The sequence below is a fragment of the Lepidochelys olivacea genome (genome assembly GCF_965140295.1).
Source record: "Lepidochelys olivacea isolate rLepOli2 genome assembly, chromosome: 7".
Classification (NCBI taxonomy): Eukaryota; Metazoa; Chordata; order Testudines; family Cheloniidae; genus Lepidochelys; species Lepidochelys olivacea.
The window spans coordinates 93,841,088-93,857,365 of NC_140417.1; the positions used below are offsets into that span (position 1 = coordinate 93,841,088).

Below are 16,278 nucleotides of genomic sequence, written 5' to 3' on the forward strand. Positions count from 1 at the left end.
GTTGTGCTGCTCTATTCAGCACTGATGAGGCCTCAGCTGGAGTAGTGTATCCAGTTCTGGGCACCACACTTTAGGAAAGATGTGGACAAATCAGAAAGAGTCCAGAGGAGAGCAGTTTTACAAACTGTGACCTAAGCGGAAAGGTTAAAAAAAACTGGGCATGTTTAGTCTTGAGAAAAGAAGACTGGAGGGGGATCTTCTAAGCCTTTAGAGATGTTAAGGGCTCTTATAAAGAGGACTGTGATCAATTGTTCTCCATAATTGTTCTGAAGGTAGGGCAAGAAACAGTAGGCTTAATCTGCAGCAAGGGAAATTTAGGTTAGATATTAGGAAAAACTTCGTAGCTAAAAAAATAGGTAAGCTCTAGAACGGGCTTCCAAGGTAGGTTGTGGAATCTGCATCACTGGAGGTTTTAAAGAACAAGTTGGACAAATACCTCTCAGAGTTGGTCTAGAACAGAGGGTGGACAAACTATGGCCTGTGGGCCACATCCGGCCCACGGGACCATCCTGCCTGGCCCCTGAGCTCCTGACTAGGGAAGCTAGCCCCTGGCCCCTTCCCTGCTGTTCCCCCTTCCCCGCAGCCTCAGCACGCCGTGCCACCAGCGCTCTGGCCCGCTGCTTCTGCCAGGCAGTGTGGGTGGTGGGCCGTGTGCCTGCGAGCTCCTGCTGCTCTGAGCAGCATGGTAAGGGGGCAGGGTGAGGGAGGTGGATAATGGGCAGGGAGTCCCAGAGGCAGTCAGGGGACAGGAGGCGGTTGGATGGGGTGGAGGTTCTGGGGGGGGGCAATTGGGGGACAGGGAGCAGGGGGAGGTTGGATAGGGGGTGGGGTCCCAGGGGACGGTTGGGGCAGGGGTGTGGATAGGGGTCGGGGCAGTCAGGGGACAGGGAGCAGGGGGAGGTTGGATAGGGCAGAGGTTCGGGGGGGGGAGGGTCAGGGGACGGGGAACGGGGGGGTTGGATAGATGTGGGAGTCCCAGGGGGACTGGCGGGGGTGTGAATAGGGGTAGGGGCAGTCGGGACAGGGAGCAGGGGGAGGTGGGATGGGGCAGAGGTTCTGAGGGGGGCAGTCAGGGGGCGGGAATTGGGATGGGGCGGGGGCCAGGCTGTTTGGGGAGGCACAGCCTTCCCTACCCAGCCCTCCATACAGTTTCGCAACAACGCTGTGGCCCTCCGGCTAAAAAGTTTGACCACCCCTGGTCTAGAATCACTTGGTCCTGCCTCAGTACATGGGGGTGTATTTGATGACCTCTCAAAGTCACTTCCAGCCCATTTCTATGATTTTCCCCAGAAAATCTTTAACTGCACTAAGGATAATTCCCATGCCACAAAGTCTCATCTATTCAGTCCGATCTTATTGAATATGTGTGCATAACAGTATATGGATACATACAAAAAATAATTAAGCTTTTTTTTGTAAATAGTGTGAGAGAGAGGGGTGGGGTCTTTTTAATCTTTCTTTTCTTGACTATGGGTCCATCTATACAATAATACTTGCTCTGTGAGAAGCCTTAGTAGTGTTTGTGTTTCTTTCAATATATTCATAATGTGGTTTGATTCTGTCCACAAAAGCACATCCAAATCATACTCTAACATGATCCCCAGAAACAATAAATGCTACTTACTTTTTGTGAACAATAGCCAATGCTGAGTCTCCCATCGTCCTTCAAAGTGATTCAGTACTTTGGAGTCATACTGACAGTTTTATCACATACTATTTTTCCCTTTTTTTGAACCCTGGTTATAGCTACATTGGAATTTTTATGTTGTTGTAAAAATTAGTGAAATTGAAAGAAATGCATAAAGATTGGGATAACAATGTTCATAATAATAATAAAGTATTTCTGCTCAATATGACATTTTCATGTTCAAATTGTCTTTTTTCACCTCCCCAGGACTGTGTCCACAATGTTCCTGCAAATTAAATTTTCATCACAGGTAATGGAGCCTTTTGAAAAATTCAGATTAAATAATAAATCTGTTCCAAGCTTTCCTATAAGTTTAATTGTAAGAATGCTGCAAAAATTACTATAACTTTTGTTTATACTGACTTCCTTATCATTTATATGAAATCGATACTCTAACATTGCTAATTATGTATTTTTGGATTAATGAAATTCATAATAAAAGTTGCAACTCAAATTATAACTTTTTTTTCATTTGCTCATACTTATCTCAAATTTGCCTTTTAGGCTGAAATTTCCATGCTAGATTTTAGCCCAAAGATTAGGTTTTGGGAAGCTTATGCAAAATCTACCTAGTGATTTTTTGAGTTAGGCAAGCAGGAAAAATGTTTATGCTTTTCCTATTTAAAAAATTTTTTCCGGGTTGGGGTGGAGCTGCAGCTGGGCTGCAGTGAGGCCCAGCAGCTGGGCCTGTAGCTGAGTGTGGCTCCACTCCCGGCCATTCCCCCAGCCTCAGCCCTGGGCTGGGAATGGAGCTGCGGCCAGGAGCAGAGCAGAGGGTTGCAGTGGGGGCTGGGGCCTGGGCTGCGGTGGGGGCTGGGGCCTGGGCCCCTGGCCGGGTGCAGGGCCGTGCTGGGGGCCAGCGGAGGGGCTGGGAGCCAGGGCCATGGATGTGGGCAGGGTTAGAGCAGAGCTGGGGGTGAGGGGCCGCATTGAGGCTGGGGACAGGGCCAGGCATGGGGCTGGGAGCCAGGGCCATGGATGTGGGCAGGGTCAGAGCAGAGCTGGGGGTGAGGCTGGGCTGGGTGGCGCTCCCTCCTCCTCCACCGCCCCCCGGTGGGGGCGGGGCTGGACTGGGCCCACTGCGTGCCCCCCCCCCAATGTTCCTCTACACCCCCCTAGGGGGGCGTGCCCCACAGTTTGGGGACCTCTGGTCTGTGGGATTGGTGCATTCTTCACGCCGTCTATCCAGTAGCTCTTCATTTAGCAGGGGAGAGCAATGTGTTGGCAGATCATCTCAGCAGAGACCATTTTCAGATGTATGTGAGGTCTCTGAAGGACCAGGTAGTACAGAGATTTTCTCCAGCTGAGGTCAGCCCAGTACAGACCTGTTTGCGATCAGGTTCAACAAAAAGTGTCATCTATTTTGTTCCAGAGCAGGAACGGAGAGTCAGTCGGATGCTTTCCTAATGTTTTGGGTGAAATGACCTTCTGTATACTTCCATTTTCCATTAATTCAGAAGGTGGTGAGGAAGATAAAACAGGTCAGGGCAAAGGTGATCTCGATTGTGCCAGCTTGGCTGAGAGTGCAGTGGTACGTGGACCTGCGTCAGCAGTTGGAAGGAGACTGCAAACTGCTTCCCTTGTCCCCAGACCTGTTGATGCAGCAGCATGGCAGGATTCTTTATCCTGATGTTATTTGACAGCCTGGCACATTTACATAGGGGCTCTAATTTTATGCACAAGCCCAAGGGAGAAAGTGAGAACATTCATGGTTCATTAGCCTCAATTGAGGCTTAAGAGGAAAGACAGTGGGATGCCCACAGAAGACTTGAACCAGGGTCTCTAAGAGCCCAGGATGCATAACTTAGCCACTGTGCTACCGATCCTCAGTCTCTCCATTCCTCAGCACCTGGGATTTGATGAATGTAGAACAGTCTTGTTCCTTGTTGGTTCAAAATGCATTACTTAGTTCTAGAAAGCAAGTGGTGAAAGCAATGTTATTACTTGAAATGAGGTAGATTTGTTTTTTGGTTGCAAGGCAAATCTGTCTCACCAGTTACAGCTTGTATTGTGGGTGTATTGGAGTATTCGATGTATTTAAAATCTGAGTAATTATCTAATTCTTCTTTAAGAGTTCATTTGATGGCTCTTCCAGCTTACCATGTTTTGCTTAACGGTAGATCATCATTTTTGCATGGCACAAAGGGGTTATCTAACTTGTATCCTCTTTGACAGATCTGGTGTCCTCATGGGATCTTAATTTGGTTTTATCTGTGCTTATGAAGCTGCCTTTTGAACCCTTGGCAGTGTGTTCTTTCGTTCGTTCGTTCTTTATATCTCTTAAACTGTGTTTATTGTTGCTATAACATCATTCAGAAGAATGAGTGAATTACATGCCTTGTTGCAGGGTTTTCATAAAGAAAAGTGGTTCTTATGCCTGATCCCAGTTTTTTACCAAAAATAATATCTAAGTTGCAAATCAATCAGATAATTAATTTACCGGTATTTTTTCAAAGCCGCATGCTAATAAAGGAGAATCTGTGTAACATACTTTAGACGCTAGAAGAGTTTTAACTAGGGCTGTCAAGAAATTAAAAAAAAATGAATCCCAATTAATCGTGCGATTAAACAATAATAGAATACCATTTATTTAATTAATTTTGGATGTTTTCTACATTTTCAAATATATTTATTTCAATTACAGCATAGAATACAAAGTGTACAGTGCTCACTTTATTTTTATTACAAATATTTGCATTATAAAAAACAAAAGAAATAGTATTTTTCAATTCACCTAATACAAGTACTGTAGTATAATCTCTTTATCATGAAAGTTGAACCTACAAATGTAGAATTTTGTACAAAAAAACCCTCCATTCAAAAATTGTAAAACTTTAGAGCCTACAAGTCCAATCAGTCCTACTTCTTGTTCAGCCAATCACTCGGACAAACAAGTTTGTTTACATTTGCAGAAGATGATGCTGCCTGCTTTTTGTTTACAATGTCACCTGAAAGTGAGAACAGGCATTTGCATGGCACCGTTGTAGCAGAGTTGTAAGATATTTACATGTCAGGTGCGCTAAAGATTCATATGTCCCTTGATGCTTCAACCACCGTTCCAGAGAACATGCGTCCATGCTGATGACAGGTTCTGCTCAATAATGATCCAAAGCAGTGCGGACTGATACATGTTCATTTTCATCATCTGAGTCAGATGCTACCAGCAGAAAGTTGATTTTCTTTTTTGGTGGTTTGGTTTCTGTAGTTTCTGCATCAGAGTGTTGCTCTTTTAAGACTTCTGAAAGCATGCTCTACGCCTCATGCCTCTCTCGGAAGGCACTTCAGATTCTTAAATCTTGGGTTGAGGGCTGTAGCTGTCTTTAGAAATTTCACACTGGTACCTTCTTTGCCTTTTGTCAAATTCGCAGTGAAAGTGTTCTTAAAACGATCAACATGTGCTGGGTCATCATCCGAGACTGCTAGAACATGAAATATATGGCAGAATGTGGGTAAAACAGAGCAGTAGACATGCAGTTCTCCCCCAAGGAGTTCAGTCACAAATTTAAATAGCGTGTTATTTTTTTAATGAGCGTCATCAGCATGGAAGTGTGTCCTCTGGAATGATGGCCAAAGCATGAAGAGGCATATGACTCTTTAGCGCATCTGGCATGTAAATATCTTGCGATGCCAGCTACAACAGTGCCATGCGAATGCCTATTCTCACTTTCAGGTGACACTATAAACAAGAAGTAGGCAGCATTTATCTCCCATAAATGTCAACAAACTTGTTTCTCTTCGCACTTGGCTGAACGAGAAGTAGGACTGAAAGGACTTGTAAGCTCTAAAGTTTTGCATTGTTTTGTTTTTGAGTGCAGTTATGTTACAAAAAAACTACATTTGAAGTTGCACTTTCATGATAGAGATTGCACTACAGTACTTGTATGAGGTGAATTAAAAAATACTACTTTTGTTTACCATTTTAAATGCAAATATTTGTAAGCAAAAATAATATAAAGTGAGCACTATACACTTGTATTCTGTGTTGTAATTGAAACTGATACATTTGAAAATGTAGAAAAACATCAGAAATATTTAATGTCAGTTGGTAGTCTATTGTTTAATCATGATTAATTTTTTTAATCATTAATTTTTTTGAGTTAATTGCTTGAGTTAACTGTGATTAATTGGCAGCCCTAGTTTTAACATATTATTTAAATAAACTACAGATTTTTTGAAAGTCTTGTATGTTATTTGTTTTGTATGCTAAAACATATATGGGTTTTAGTGTATCTGCTATTTCCAAATGGATTAAATAATGTGTCTTTGAATGTGACAAATTAGCAGCCGTGCCTGTGCCTACTTTTGTGAGATTTCTTTCCGCTAGGGCAGCGGCAGCATCATTTGCTTGTCTTAGACGTTTCTCTGTCTTGGAAATCTGTAAGGCTCCTACTTGGAAGTCAGACCATATGATTAGTAAACGTTATGATTTGTATTTGGCTTCAAGAGCAGATGCTAGATTAGATGGAACAGTGCTTCAGTCATTGTTTAATTAGGACTCCGTCCCCTTCTCCTGAGTTTTCAGTACTGCTTGCCAGACTACCCTTAAGTGGGAATATGCAGAACCACTCAAAGAAGATATGAAGGTTCCTTGTAACTGAAATTCTTGAGATGACTCTATGTTCACTCATCCCGCCCACCTTCCCCTCTTTCTCAGGGTCCTATCTTGGTTTCTCTCAGTTGTGGTAGAAGGAACCCAAGGCAGGAGAGGGCTCAACACCCCCTTATATAGTGTTGCCCCTAATCAGTGTTGGAAGATGCTGAGGGAAGGGATAGGAGGGGGCGCAACTGGTCTCTAACGGGCACTACTTGAAGAAGGTTCTACCGTTAGGATGCACTGGTCGGTGTATTACCCATAAGTGTGAATATACAGAGTCATTGCAAAGAACTCCGTGTATAAGTAAGTAACCTTCATTTTAGCATTTCCTGTCTTTTTGTGTTCGGATGTAGGTAACAGCCTTAAGGTAACAATAATATTTTTTGCATTAGACATTCATTTTAAATGTTTAATCTGTAATAAACAAATGTTGGAAGTAGTATATAATCTCTTGATGGGGCTTGATTTCTGATATGTTTTCTGTTGCTCGAAGAGTACATTGGCAGAACTTATGTATTCATTTTTTATTATAAAGGAGGAGAGAAGTCAAACCAAACAAGAAGAGAGGGAGAACTGAACAAAACACTGAAGACCCCAAAAGTAAGAAGTCAAGATTATCTCATTCAGAAAAACACAGATCTAAACAGAGAAATAAACAGAAAGGTAAAATAAGTTTTTAAACTGTCTCTATTTTTAAATATTAAATACAAATATTGAGTGTTTAACCCTATCAAAGTGAGAGATACATTTATGTTACTGGATTTCAATGGCTCATTAACTGGATTGTCAGGGGAAAGAGAAAGGGGATGAATTTCTAATGATTCATAGACCAGAAGAGCCTCCAGAGTAATATACTATTTGAAGAAAGACCTGTCCAAACAAAGGGAAGCAGCATACCAAAAAGAGTACTAAAGTGTTTGGTTCCATGTGGCTCTGGGGTTGCAAGCCTTTTGATAACCTAAGATAACCTTTTTCATATCACAGATATGGGGATAACATATTTTACCTGAAACTGATGACTTTCCATTTTGTAGAAAAATAATCCCTTTACTTAAGTGTTTGCCTTATTTTGTGTGTGCGCGAGAGAGAGAGAGAGGTTTATTAGGTGGTAAGTGTGCCCTTGTAAAACATGTTAAAAATAGTGCATAAAATCAAGGTAAACTAATTGTTTTTAAATGGCTGTTTCTTTTCAGATCAAGTTTCCTCAGATGATTCAGATGATTTTGATAACGGTAAATTATTCAAATGACTTCCTAAATTTTTTACTTATTCTATTACAAGTTGGTTTGTCCTCGGTTTCAGTTCTATTCATCAGCAGTTTTGGTCTTCTGATACAATGATTTGAAATATCGTTTATGAAATACTGTAGGAAGAGAAGCAAACATAGGATTATCAAACAAAAAAAAAAAAGATTGATTTAAATCAGTGATTCTCAACCAAGGGTACATGTACCTCCACACAAGGGTTTTCTGGGTGGTACATCAACTCATCTAGATATTTGCCTAGTTTTACAACAGGCTACAGAAAAAGTACTAGCGAAGTCATTACCACCTAAAATTACATACAGATAATGACTTCTTTACGCTGCTCTATATACTATATACTGAAATGTAAGTACAATATTTATATTCCAGTTCATTTATTTTATAATTATATGGGTAAAAATAAGAAAGTAAGAAATTTTTCAGTAATAGCGTGTTGTGACACTTCTGTATTTTTGTCTGATTTTGTAAGCAAGACGTTTTTAAGTGAGGTGAAACTTGGAGGTACACAAGACAGATCAGATTCCTGAAAGGGGGTATAGTAGTTTGGAAAGATTGAGAGCCACTGATTTAAATTCATAGGAAGGATAGATGAAGGACACTTGGCAGGAATCCTTTTCAAGTTTATGGAAGGAAGTGAAATTGTGGAATCTAGGAAGGAGAAGATAATAGAAGAATAGTAATACTAGGAAAAATAGTTCAAGATTTGGGTTACATTTGTGCAACAAAGACTATAAAGGTGAAAACAAATATTGCTCTGCTAATCACTGTAGGGGCGTGAGAGGTATGTGAGGTATGTGTAAGTTATCTGTGACCTCAGAATAAATTACTAGAGAGCAGTGTGGGGGAGGTACTTTGCCCAATATGCTCTAAACCAAAGTCCATTCCAGTTCCCACCCGCAGTACTTCATAGAGCCCCCTGCTATAGTAAGAAGAGCTGAGGGTCCTAGTGGCTGCTTTGGCAATGGCATTCCCTGCTCCTCACTAATTCCACTCCCCAATGCCTGTTTTATTATGGGGGCTCCTGCCTCTGGGCCTCCTACTTCCTTGTTGCAGAGTGTCTGGAAGAAACTGATAGTTCCTGTTTACCTGCCCTCCTGAAATAGAACATTTGGGGATGCCTTCCAGACCTCAGTTCCCTGCCAGACAAAGAGAGTCCTGGAGTGGGTCCCTCTCTCCACAGTGGAAGACTTTGGGCTGCCCCCTGCTGCTGTCAGAAAGGAGCCCTAGGGAGCAATTGGGGTGTGGGGAGGTTGAGGGCTAGAGGTCCATAACCTCCAGTCTTTTACCTCCCCCAAAAAAATAAATAAAATAATTTTTAAAAATTGCATTGTACAGTTACAAACCATTACATATTTTTTGAGGTATAAGATATAAAGTGTTAGGTATTTGAGGCTGAGGCAATCTGTTAGTTTCTCTACATTATTACAATTTATAATTAGTTGACATAAATCAGTACATAAATAGAAATTGAATCGCTTATTCCTTTTTTATTACCATGATTCAAAACACTATATTACTCTAATTTTAGATGCTCACATTGATCTCTGCTGGTGAGATTAGAACACATGAGCTGTAAGGTCCTGAATTTGCTAATATGCCTCTAATTTTCTGTATTATATCTTTGTTCTTAGATAGATGGGAGATTATAATTCTGTTCCCCTACTCTGTGAGGATCTGTGTGCCAACATGGAGCATGTGCAGCATTTCTTTGTTTAATTTTAGGAGCAAAGTGCTAACACTACTGTTGATACAAGGATCAGTGTTCTGGAGCAGAGTCCAACAGATTAAGGCATTAGAGCCACCATATCAAATCAATACAGCTTTTAAAAAACAAATGCTGTAACGTAACAATTTTAGTTGGTAAGCAGAAATGATTGTCAGATGAATTTGCCATAACTTATGTTTTGGGCAAAAGATGAGTTGAGGATGTTAAAGTTTCATTTCTGCACAGTCTTGAAAGTCCTCTATATAATAACCTATTTTAATTGTAGAAAAAATATGGAAGACAACCTTAAAAATTAAAGAACATCAGCTAATAATGAAAAATGTGTGCAGGCTACCAATACGGTCCCAATCCAGATTGAAAACTGGACCCCAAAAGCTGGATTGAACACTATTCTCTCATGTTTTTCATGTCTCTTTTTTAATAATAAATATTTCATTTTAAGGTAGAAAATAAATTTCTTGTATTGATTTTCCTTTTTAAGGTTGCACGTCCCATGAGATACGTACTAGGGAGACAACTGCACATTTGTATGAAAAGCGATTTGCAAAAAAAAAAAAAAATTCCCCCAGAATTCTCATGCTTAAAGTTATACTTTGATTCAGAGGCTTAGACTTACTAATACTATACTAATACTTGCCATGTAAAATTTGGAAGAAAACTTTTTTTGAAAATTAATTTTCGTAAGACGTTTTTATAATCTTTAACAGACGCAGATGACAGTGAAGAGCATCCTTCAGATGCTGACTTTTGGAAGGGTCCTCTACAAGAGACACATGAAAAATCACGGTTAGTTCTGATACCAATAGCTTGTATATCTTGTAATAGTTATGCCTATTCAAAAATCATGTGGCTGTATGCGTCTTTTCAGGATTTATTATGATTATTCCAACACTGAAAATCAATGCCAAATCTTCTTCCCTTCACCACACCCAAGTATATACCCTTAGAAGGAGAGGAAGTGTGTGAAACTTGGAGAAATCCTCCCCTCAAGGCAGGGAGATGCTCCAGCCCTGCTGTTGCAGCCTCAGCACTACAGTAGCCTCTGTTTTGCTTGCTATTCCCTCTGCTCCTTCACCTCTATGGAAAGGAAGGTGACTCCACTTAGGTTTCAGAGTGGTAGCCGTGTTAGTCTGTATCAGCAAAAACAGCGAGCAGTCCTTGTGGCACCTTAGAGACTAACAAATGTATTTGGGCATAAGCTTTTGTGGGCTAGAATCCACTTCATCAGATGCATGGAGTGGAAAATATAGGAGCAGGTATAAATACATGAAAAGATGGGAGTTGCCCTACCAAGTGCGAGGTCAGTCTAACGAGACAATTCAATTAACAGTAGAATACCAAGGGAGGAAAAATAACTTTTGTAGTGGTAATGAAAGTGGCCCATTTCAAACAGTTGACAAGAAGGTGTGAGTAACAGTAGGGGGAAATTAGTATGGGGGAAATTGGGTTTAGGTTTTGTAATGACCCAATCACTCCCAGTCTTTATTCAGCCGAATGTGATGGTGTCCAGTTTGCAAATTAATTCCAGTTCTGCAGTTTCACGTTGGAGACTGTTTTTGAAGGTTTTTTTTGTTGAAAAATTGCCACTTTTAGTCTGTTAAGTGACCTGTCATTCATCCACTTAGTAATTGACTCATTGGCCCTTCCCTGCTCTTCCTCTTCCCCAGCCGTTACCTTGGGCCTTTGCAGCACTGTGGAAGGACCTGCCACAGGCCTGGGCTCCATGTTGTAATGGACATGCACACCCCTTGAGGGGATTCTTGTGACCATAATTTGCTCCTTTTCACTTTTTTCACCAGTAAATATGTTGGAATATTTGCACAATGGGAAGTAATTTGATTTCTGGTAATAGAATACCTCCCATTTACTTGCTTTAAAACCGGTAACAAGATAATAAAATTGCGGATTTTTGCTTTAGATCCTTTAAAAATAAAACCTACATTGGACGCTACTTAAACAAAAAGCACCAGTGACACAACTTATATTTTGAAGAGTGGGAAGAAAGTTTCTCTGTAGCATAAATTTCCAGTGCATGTATGTATCCAACCTTTCCCAAAATAGGAATTTATTTAGGATCTAGTGCTGGTCTTATTCTCCAGATGCCCTGCTACTCTTCACTCATTAGGAAGACCTAACAAGCAATTCAAACTGTATTTGAATTTTTCTCAAATTTTTGGCCAAAATTTACTTGAAATCAATCTATTCTTGAAATACATTAGAGGAAATAGCTACATCCGTGCAGGTCAGATCACAGGGGGTCAGTCATATCCTACTCCCACTCCTTGGGGATAAAGACACACAAAGTTGCAGAACTCCTATGTGGTGAGGCAGTCAATGAGAGGCCATGCAAGGAAACACTACACGTGCTACATACCATGGAGCAGTGCTCAGCAGCACCTTTCTTCAGCTTGGAAGTATTGTAGTGAGGCAATCTGCCACTATGCAGATACAGAGCTCTGCACTGATACAAAATCTATATCCGTGGATATAAATTGGGTATCCGTGGAGCTGCAGGGCTCTATTGGGAACTGCAGTGGCAAAAGCAGCAGCATGTCGGGTTGCCTCTCGCAGGAGTCAACACCCCATGCGGGAAGCTCCTCTAGCGTGGTTGTACTGCCTCCAGCCCCGCCCATTGGGGTGGGCACCAGATTCACTGGCTGCTGTCCCTGGTCGCGCTAGTGTGTGCAAGCAGTTCACACACTCTGGACAGGAGCCGCAGACTGCTGTGTGGAAGGGATACCTTTCTGGGAGTGTACAAGCTGCTCGCACATGCTAGTATGACCCGGGACCGCTGCTGGTGAGGCTGCTACCTGCCTTAGTAAATGCCAGAGGACCTGCCCATGCAGGGCGCTGGCTCCTGTGAGCAGCAGCCCGACATGCTGTTCCTTTGGCGCTGCAGTTCCTGGTCGAGCCCTGCAGCTCTGCGGATACCCAATTTATATCCACAGATATCTGCATCCACGGATATAGATTTTTGGATCCGCGCAGGGCTCTACAGATACATGTGAAAAGACACCTCCTTCCCACTACTGCAGCTCTAGTAACAGCCAGGGAGTGATGGTGTCTGTCTGAGGTGACGTTACTTGTACAAAACCCTATTTGCATACTTACTCAGCTAGAGATATTAATAGAAAAATGCCCTAAAAAGCTGTTGTTGGGCTTGCAGAGCCACAAACTCCAGGATACTTATTTCATTGGAAAAGATGAAAAACAAATCTAACCCTCCTTGATTCCAAAGCCATTTCATGCTAAGGCGGGAGAGGTGAGATTATAGACAGTAGGTATAAAGAGAAATGTAGCAGATCTCCTGAAACCCCAGACAGATAAACTGTGTCCTATTCCCTTATTTTTTAGGGATAGTTATCTTTAAATGTTGGATTATGATTGAGGGCAAGCATAACTTTGTTTTAATTATATTGGTTCTACTCACAGAGGAGACAATAAACTTTGATCATTTATATACTATACATTCCCTAATATTTATTACAAGAGTAATGTCATGCCACAATAATTACATTATTAGGAGTATTTCCTAAATACCAAAACACTGCTTCAGTCAGTTAGAAAGAGGCGGAAATGAGGGAAAATAGAAATGTAGTGTACCTCATGAGCATGGCTTTGAACTTGTTCTTATAACCTGAAATCTCACCAAACTTTTGCAGCACAAGGAATAAAGGCTGTGTGGTTACAGATAAAAAGCCCTACATCCACTACTCACATATTTTAATATTATTATTTGATTTTTCTTACAGGGAGGAAGAATTTGATGAGTATTTTCAAGACTTGTTTCTCTGATACTTCATGTGGAAACATAGATTAATTTCTTCTTGAATTGTAATGATTCATATCTGAATACCAAATCAAATTTAGAAACCTATATTTTTTTTTCCTGTAAAAATTCCATTAAAGGCACTGATCCTACAATTGACTGTGCGTGGACACATACCCCTGCCTACATAGAGCATTACTGATTTCACTTGGAAGACGATAGATTCCCTGGACATTAATGAAGAATGACATATAACATACTTTGTTATAATTTATTTTCAGCTGAGTGTATTGTAAAGTACAAATCTAAAAAATTATAGAAGACGCTGCACATTAACCTCAAAAGAGGGTGAGGAGACATATCAGAATGCAGTTTACTGATAGACTACAGTGTTTCCAGTATTTTCTTCCATGCTGTGCTTTTTAGTTAATTGTTTTAAAGGCATGTTCTAGTTGACTCCCTGTTCTGTATTAACCACTAAACTCTTTAATATATCTATATCTATATATATCTATATCTATATATATATATAGATATAGATATATATAGTTCTCTTTTAAATCTATTAAACCATGCAGCAAGAGTTCGTGGATTTAAATTAATCAGTCAGGCGGTGTTTAAGACTCAGACATCTGTATGTGTAAATCTTCTTGAAATATTGATACTGAAGTTTCCGATTCTATAAAACTTACATTTTGCTTGGCCTAAGTAAATCTTTTCTTCCTAAAATTAATGATGATGTTTTCTTTAATAATTTTGTATAAGCGTTAGTTCACTATTACCCTCCTCATTTTAAGTCTTTTATTTTAAGTGTTGTTTGACTGACAGTCCCATGGTCACTCTACTAGTCGTTCGGGATGTTAGCTTGTCATATTTGTTTTAATAAATAAGGTACGTGGTTTGCCTCTGGGAAACCTACATATGGCTAACACGTTATCTGTGGTTTCTGATCCCCTTAGCAGTGAATGAATGGTAATCCTACTTTAAAGTGTAATCCTGAGCATACGAAACAAGAACATGTAATAACACTTGAGACTTACTGGTTTTTTTCCTATTCAAATTGCAGCATAACTTTAAATTCATTTTATTGTATGTTTCCAAAGAAACAGTCTGCACAAGATTAATTACAGTGTCCATTCTTTTTTCAATGGAAGATTACATCAGCTACATAAGAGACATTTGTGTTACCACAGTATTGAATGAAATTTACATTTTAAACAGTCTCGTAAAGTTAATGGTTTATAAAATACTGTCTGTATTTTTGAAAGCTGAAACCTTAATTGGATGAGTCGTTCATGCAATAGATGCCATATAACAAAGTACTTGGTGTAGACAACATAATTGCAGACATGGTTGTAATATATCCATGAACATGTTATTACATGTGAATGATTTATGTGTATATCCACATATCTATATTTACATTCAGTATTACTTAACATAATACAATTTTAACAGTTCATACATACAGAAGGGATGACAGTTCAGAGACACATTTAAGGTGTCCTTGAATAACAAGTAAAGGTAGCCTTGTGTGTGTGGAGTCTTCTTTAGGTAAGAAGATGGATTTAAAGGTTAATTCTTTGTCATCTTGCAAGCTTGGTTGGGAGCCAAATCCAATCTGCAGCAATCAGCTTAAGTCTGTGTAACTTGTCTGTAGGGGCTTTAGTAGAGTCTGTTGCTATATTTGCTGCTGCAAATACTGTAGAATAGGCATGTATTTTGGATACCTAACTCTTCTCTGGGCCGTCACAAGACAGTTATAAAATGGTACAATACACATATTAAATATGTTGTTTCATTTAATATATTTTGAATTAAAAGTAGATGATAAAAGCAAACTTGGTGTTTTCTCAGATCTACATTTAGTACAGAAAATAATACATTATAACCAGTTTATGGCATTTTTAAATCTGCATATATATTTGGCCCATTAATACATTAAGGATACAACAAATGGGAATTTTTTGGTGGAAGGATGTTTTATTTCTCATTATAGTTGCACAATATCTATGTCTTACGTATGTGAGAACATTTTTGAAGCATTTTTTATAAAAATGCTAGGATATGGGGCAAGAGAGAAAGGAGAATGTAGTTCATCATGCCATGTATACAGCATAATTTTGGTGTTACCTGTGCACATTTAGAAAGAATAGTGTTTAATGTCTGGAGATACAAAATCACAGACTTATTAATGGAACTTTGGTCAGTAACTGCACATCACAATTGAAGAGAAAATTCTGAAATGTTTTTCTCCTTCTGCACTTTGTAGGGAAACTTAATATACAGTAAAAGTATTCATCATGGGGCAAATATTCCCCCTGCCTCCGTGGGTGTTAAGATTCCCTTCAAGCAGTAGAACCTGTACAATCCTGTTTTGGGGAGAAAGAAAGGGTGGCGGGATTCGGGGAGCCTGAACATGGGCAGAATAATTTCTGGGTACTGCAGGACCACCCTTTATACCTCTGCACTGTTAGATTTGGAATTGGGTCCAATGGATATGCTGGAATATGAATTTAGTACATAAATCCACTGTTCTTTCCCCTGCTTATGGGAATGCAGACACTCCAGACCAAGAGCGGGAGAGTGGCTGTGGAGAAGCCATTCTTTATAGTTGCTTATGAAGAGACCATTAATGCACAGACTAGCTTCCTAGGGTGTGAAGACTGTTTTTTTCCTAATCTTGTTGGGGGTAAATTTAGTGATTCTGAAATACCAGACAAATTTGTTGGTTATTTTGTCCAAAAATGTTGTATCCGCATTTCATACACCTTTTAAGAAGACATTTGAACATGTAAGTCCTGCTCCAGGGATATTGGTGTAGGTCCTTTGATAAATTCTTTATTCTAAATAAAAAGCTTACAATTCTTAAGACTACATTTCGGTTTTAGGTAAAGAGACTGTTTTTGTTTATATAGCATGTCATGTTCAAGGGCCATTGGCAGATAAAAGTGGGCAAAATTGTGTACTTGTGGAGAAGGGAATGGTTTCTCCAAAGCCACTGCTGCAATTACAGATTGGCAGTGGTAGCTTCAGGAGGCCATGGGCCTGTTTTTTAGGCACAGGACTGATGTGAGTAGTTAGGTCTTCTGAAGTGGTAAAAGGGACAACTCCAGGATTGTTTAGTTGGGGTTTAGTTCGGTCCAGATGAAAGAAATAAACATAATATAAAAATGTAAAGCTGTGAGTTATGAAATTGTCTGCAATTTTTGGTTATGGTATGTGCAATTTAGATCT

The 16,278-nt window shown here is 40.0% G+C and overlaps 1 protein-coding gene across 2 annotated transcripts in view; it reads left to right on the forward strand.

Moving 5' to 3' along the window:
• Positions 1-13,970, forward strand: part of LOC311523625 (protein FRA10AC1) — a 54,747-nt gene extending 40,777 nt beyond the window's left edge. The window contains exons 10-14 of one of the 2 annotated variants that reach the window (XM_084633812.1): positions 1,895-1,937; positions 6,817-6,881; positions 7,475-7,513; positions 9,980-10,058; positions 13,025-13,970. In XM_084633812.1, coding sequence (XP_084489938.1) covers positions 1,895-1,937; positions 6,817-6,881; positions 7,475-7,513; positions 9,980-10,058; positions 13,025-13,067 — 269 coding nt within the window. In that variant the 3' untranslated portion in view covers positions 13,068-13,970. Of the gene's footprint in view, positions 1-1,894; positions 1,938-6,816; positions 6,945-7,474; positions 7,514-9,979; positions 10,059-13,024 lie in introns of both variants that reach the window. The other variant, XM_084633811.1, reaches the window with a different exon arrangement.
• The last annotated feature ends 2,308 nt before the right edge of the window (positions 13,971-16,278 follow it).